General features: G+C 39.4%; 1 protein-coding gene across 1 annotated transcript in view; it reads right to left on the bottom strand.

The window, feature by feature from the left end:
* CD6 (CD6 molecule) overlaps window positions 1–5,562 on the bottom strand; it is a 35,817-nt gene that overhangs the window by 3,773 nt on the left and 26,482 nt on the right. Inside the window, exons 8-9 of the mRNA XM_015423045.1 lie at window positions 4,947–5,048; window positions 2,301–2,417 (exon numbers count right to left, since the gene is read on the bottom strand). Of these exons, the coding sequence (XP_015278531.1) occupies window positions 2,301–2,417; window positions 4,947–5,048 (219 nt within the window). The remainder of the gene's footprint in view (window positions 1–2,300; window positions 2,418–4,946; window positions 5,049–5,562) is intronic.

Raw genomic sequence — 5,562 nt, 5'->3', positions numbered from 1 at the left:
GACATGATTGTAGATTTGGATGGCATGCATACTTATGGTATGGGAAAACAAAAAAGGACGTTTTTTTTAAGCACCACTATATCAGAAGAATGATATTTGATACCTGGATTAAATATAAAAGGTTTTTTCAGATGAGAGACCACTTTGGATAATACCAGCAGAGGTAATTAAACCTTATTCAGTTTATAAGGGAGAGGACTGGTTACAATATAGAGATATATTGAAATCTGATGGAAAATCATTTGAGATGAAATCAGAAGAAGAAATGGACTATAAATATGGTTGGTTACAATATAGACAGGTTTATGGTCTGTTTAAAACAGATAAAAAAGAATTTGGGTTCAAGAAAAAATATAATGAAATTGAAAATTTGTGGTTGGAAGGAGGCAAAAAGATGATATCTAAGATGTACAAGATTTTGCTAAAATGGTATACGGAAGTTGAAACAGTGAAAGAGCAGATGGTAAAATGGGCAGTTAATATGAATAAGGAAATATATATGTCATCCTGGGAATTTTTATGGAAAAATGCAATGAAAATTTCAACATGTAATAATCTAAAAGAGAATTGTTATAAGATGATGTATAGATGGTATATGACACACAAAAAGATAGCGAATATAAGTAACAATTTATCAAACAAATGTTGGAAATGTAAAAAAATAGAAGGCTCTTTTTACCATATGTGGTGGACATGTGATAAAGCAAAAAAAATTTGGACTGAGGTCCATACAGAGATGGGAAAAATAATGAAATGTAAAATTAAGAAGGAACCTGAAGTGTTCCTTTTGGGACTTAAAATGGAAGAAGTTAATATAGCAAAACGGACTTTAATGTGGTATATGATTACAACTGCCAAAATGATATACGCTCAATGTTGGAAGCAAGAAAGAACTCCCAATATATGGGAATGGTTGAAAAAGTTACTTTTTATGGTTGAGATTGACAAAATGACAAGAAAGCTGAAAAATCAACAAACAGAAGATTTTTTTGCAGATTGGAAAGACTTTAAAGACTACTTGGAGAAATACTGGGATGTAAAAAACAATTTATTTTGCTTTGACAATTACTAAGGTTGGATAGACATTTAGATTAAATTTAAACATGCATAGACAGACAGATAAAAAGATACGTTACCTGAAAGAATTATGTTGTTAAAGAATTGGAAAAAGAGAAAAAAATCAAGAATGTAATAGAGGTTCGAGCACTGTGGGAAGTCAGAAGGGGGGGAGATATTTGGATAAAAGGATATGAAAAGTTTGTTATATGACGTAAAATTTTACTTATTATTATATCCTAATAAAATTGTTTGGTTTTATTTTTTAAAAAAAGAATGTTATCTTCTTGGCTATGTTACTCTGGGTATAAAATTTCATGTATTTCCTTATTGTGCTCAGAAAGCAGTCACTTTTTGATAGGCTGGTTTGGCCTAACTGTTTTCAGGTGTTTTAATTGCAATTAAAATCAATGAACAGTCCTCCTCATTTTGACTTCTCTTTTTGGCTGGAAATCTATTTGTACAACAGTGTTAAAGTGATGAGAACATGAAGAGTGAAGGGGAGATGAGCTTTCCCAAACACTGGAGGACACAAGGAAGATGTGATTGCCTGCGGTTGGCTGGCTGCACAGGGCTTTTTTTCTGGGGGAACACGCCAAGATGGAGTTCTGGAACCTCTTCAACAAATTTTAAAAAAAATGTTTAAAAGTTCATGAGTTTTCAGTATATAGAGTGAAAACTTCATTTCCCTCTTGAGAGTCCCGGCACCTCTTTAAAAAAAAAGCAAAAAAAAAAAGCCCTGGGCTGGCACATGTCTATTATGTGATTATGGGCACATATCTTTCTTTCATACTGTGTGGGTGTACACATGAAACATGACTGCCAGATAAAATGAGTATCAGCCCTCTCAGTTTAACTGAAACCTAAAAAAAACCCATAAGCCTTGTACCTGAATAGCCTTTCTATACTAACTAATACAATCACTGGGGGTTTTGTGTGAAAGGCAATTTCCTGTTAGCCAAATTGCTTTATTTACAGCAATTGGCAATTTATAAATGGGTTCTTGCCAATTTATACCAAGGTCCATCCACCCCACGCTTTTTGCTTTAGCCTTAACACAGAACCTGAAGTAGAGATGCTCTGCCAATACTGTATCAATAAACTTTCCTTCTGAAGAAGCGAGTTGTTGATTCTGATTGCTGCAAGAGTCTGACAAACATGCAATGTGAGGTTTCTTCACAGAGGAACAGTTGGAATGTGTGGGGCACTGAAAGAACAAAAATAAAGTGTGGAAAGATTCTCACGTTCTTGTGCATAGCTCCCTGGGGCAGGATACATGCGCTCACTCTCCTCCTGCATAGCTGGCATAGGGATGTTGCATAGAGAAATGTCTGTATCACCTGCTCGGTGTCGAAGAGAATCTGAAAGCAGAAGCCAAAAAGCCACTCAATTAAACCTCTCCAAAATATACCCTTGGAGGGAGATGGTGAGACAGAAGTCTGGTTCTTGCGTCTACCACTGTGTTTCTTTTAAAGCTCTAGGCAGGATGCTCATCAGAATATCTCCCCGTTCCAGAATTCATAGGGACACCAGCGGCCATTTTATAAGCTATCTAACTCTGTTGCACATCTAAGCCTTCCCCTCTCTCTCTAATGATTTATAAACCGTTTCTTAATCTCTGAATACAGTCAGACCCTGCACATATTCAATTACCTTTGAAAGTGTAAATTTTAATAATCTAGAAAATAGATGGACTGCCTTTATGTGACATTTCATCTTCTTTTCCCTTCCTGGAAGACTGAATAGAACAAGAAGTGGAGTCGATTGTCTGGAATGAAGAAAGCTGCAGGCTCCCAGAACTGGAGCAACCTTAGATTACAAAGGGAGGAGGGCATGCGATAAACATGTGTTTTAGTTTTTCCTTAATGCAAGCTTGAATATGTGTACGTGTGTCAAAATTTGACCAATGGCTTCACTAAAACATCATGATAAAGACTGTGTTTAGTCTAACTAGTGTAAGCAACAAATCTTGTTTCTTGTGAAAACTCCAGGTTGGGTGCTTTTGTGCCTCTTCTCCTGCTTCCCAGAAGGGAGGACATCGTAACAAATATTCTTTCTTTGCAGCCAGGTGGCTGCAAAGGGCAGTGCTGCTCAACAAACTATGTTTTGTGAATTCAGACACTGTAATAAACTAAATGAGTACCTACTGTGGTTAACAAACCCTAGTTTGAAATCCTGCATTTTCACCAATGAATAAACCTCAATTTGTTGGACTGTCTATGCTGGAACATCACAACTCATCGGGATTTTATCAACCAGGGAATTAACTGGAGTTTATCACGAGGTTTGAACATTGCCAATTAACACATATCAACACATGAAATTGCCTTATACCTTATCAGACCAACGGTCCATCACAGTCAGTATTGTCTATTCAGACTAACAGCAGCTCTCTAGTGTCTTGGACAGAGGTCTTTCATATCACCTACTACCTGAACCCTTTAACTGGAGATGCCAGGGATTGAACCTGGGGCCTTCTGTATACCAAGCAGATGTTCTATTACTGAGCCATATCCCCTGCCCAAACATTACTGGGAAGAGGATGGGCATAAACCGAACTATGAAGCAAAATTTGTCACAAATTTTTACGCTGTTTGTAGTTCACAAACAGAAGTTTGTGAGGGGTCTACAATCACAAACTTTCATGAACTTTTAAAGTAGTTTGTGGTGGTTCATGGATAGAGCAGAAAGTAGGGGCTTAAATGGACTCGGAGTCCCTTTAAACCCCTACTTTCTGTTCCCTATGAAAGCTGCAAAAACAGCTGAGCAGCAGGGAGCAGGCTGCTTGCTCCCTGTTGCTCAGATGTTTCTTTGGTCTTTCTGCAAACCCCATTTACAGTGACTGCAGGGTTTGTGGGGCCATGAACTGGTCCAGTTCACAAACAAACCTCCTGGTTCTGTTCGTGGTTTGGCCATGAAGCACAATTTCGAGTAGGAGCTGCCGCCACCATTATTCCACCACCGCTCTTTCCATCACCGCACTTTTACCACCGCTTGAGCGGGTGTCATCGGGGGTGCGAGACGTTCCTGGTGGATGACAGGGCTGCGGGGACATATATTGCTGTTGTTCTGGTATAACATCTCCAGAACACCATCTTAGTTTTTATGATTGGAGTGATTACTGGAGCACCAATATTTTATTAATTGTATTATATTGTATTACTGTAATTTTATATTGTTTTATTGTTTTATTGCTTTAACCTGGCACTTATGCCCTTGTTAGCTGCCCTGAGCCTTTGGGGAGGGCAGGATATAAATAAAAAATAAATTCAATTGATTGATTGGCCATGAAGCTCAAATCAACAAAAACTGCATTTCCCTGGTTTGTGCCCATCCCTAATTTTTACTCTTATCTTGCTTGAAATGCTCCTTGAAGCTTTTGTTAGCACCATGGAGAAAATATATCACATCTTCAGAGTTGCAATTTAGGCCAGGAAAGAGGCTGTTCAGCAGCTTATGCTACTGCCCTGAACAAATCCAAAGTCCACACAAGGCTGCCTTAAAGTAAAATGCAGGAAGAAGGACAATGGTTTAATGGTAGAGCACATGCTTTGGATGCAGAAGGCCCCAAATTTAATCCTTGGAAACACAAGATAAAAGGTTTCAGACGCAGTACTGGCAAAAGCAAACAAAACAAAAAAAAAGCCCCAACCAACCACCGAGAAGGAAGCTTCACGGTAAGTGAATACAAATTTTCCATTCTTTGCCTGAGATCCTAGAGAACCGCTAGTCAGAAAAGACTGCGCCAGGCAGACCAATAGTCTGACTGGTTATAAGGCAGCTTCATATGTTCATAACAAAACCACTGAGAGTCCCAGTGATGGATCTCTGTGCCACATGTAGTTAGGCCCTGAGAACGCAGGAACTTGCTGAAAAGATAGCATGCTCACTGTAGAATGTAGAGAGTGCCATGGGTGGCTTGTCCTTGAAATCATAGTGTTCATAATCAGAGTTGGACTCTTCAGTATGAGATGTGATCGTCGCTGCTGTTGCTGAGAGATAACACAGAGGTAACAGTTATCAAACACATCTGGCGGAAGCAGCCTACAGTGCTGTAAAGAGATCACCTGCCCCTGTAGTGATGAATTGCGGACAACGATTCCCACGAAAAACATCGACAAACAAGAGAGAGAGAGACAGAACAACAAGGATGATCTCCACAACTCCTCTTGGCTAATCAGTTTTGACTCCTGTTGTGTATTGGGTTTAATGTTATGCAGGGGTCATTTCATAGAAAAAGAGCTGCAGGAGCTCATTAGCATACGGTGTGCTAATGAGCGACTAGGCTGTTAGCACAATAGCTCATTAGCGTATGCAACGCCCCCTGATATCACCGGAAGTGATGTCAGAATGGGAAGCAAAGGGGGGGAGGCATCATCAAAAGCCTCCCCTTCCCTTCCCCAGTGTGTGTGGGGGAGCGAAGAGAGAAGGGGTTTAAAGTTTAAGCCCCTTCTCACTAGAGTTGGGCCGCAGAAGGAGGAAAGAGGGAAGGAAAGAGAGAGAGAG

The sequence above is a fragment of the Gekko japonicus genome, unplaced genomic scaffold (genome assembly GCF_001447785.1).
Source record: "Gekko japonicus isolate JY-2015 unplaced genomic scaffold, Gekko_japonicus_V1.1 scaffold253, whole genome shotgun sequence".
Classification (NCBI taxonomy): domain Eukaryota; kingdom Metazoa; phylum Chordata; class Lepidosauria; order Squamata; family Gekkonidae; genus Gekko; species Gekko japonicus.
The sequence above is the reverse complement of the archived record's forward strand: the minus strand, read 5'-3'. Positions and strand labels throughout refer to the sequence as shown.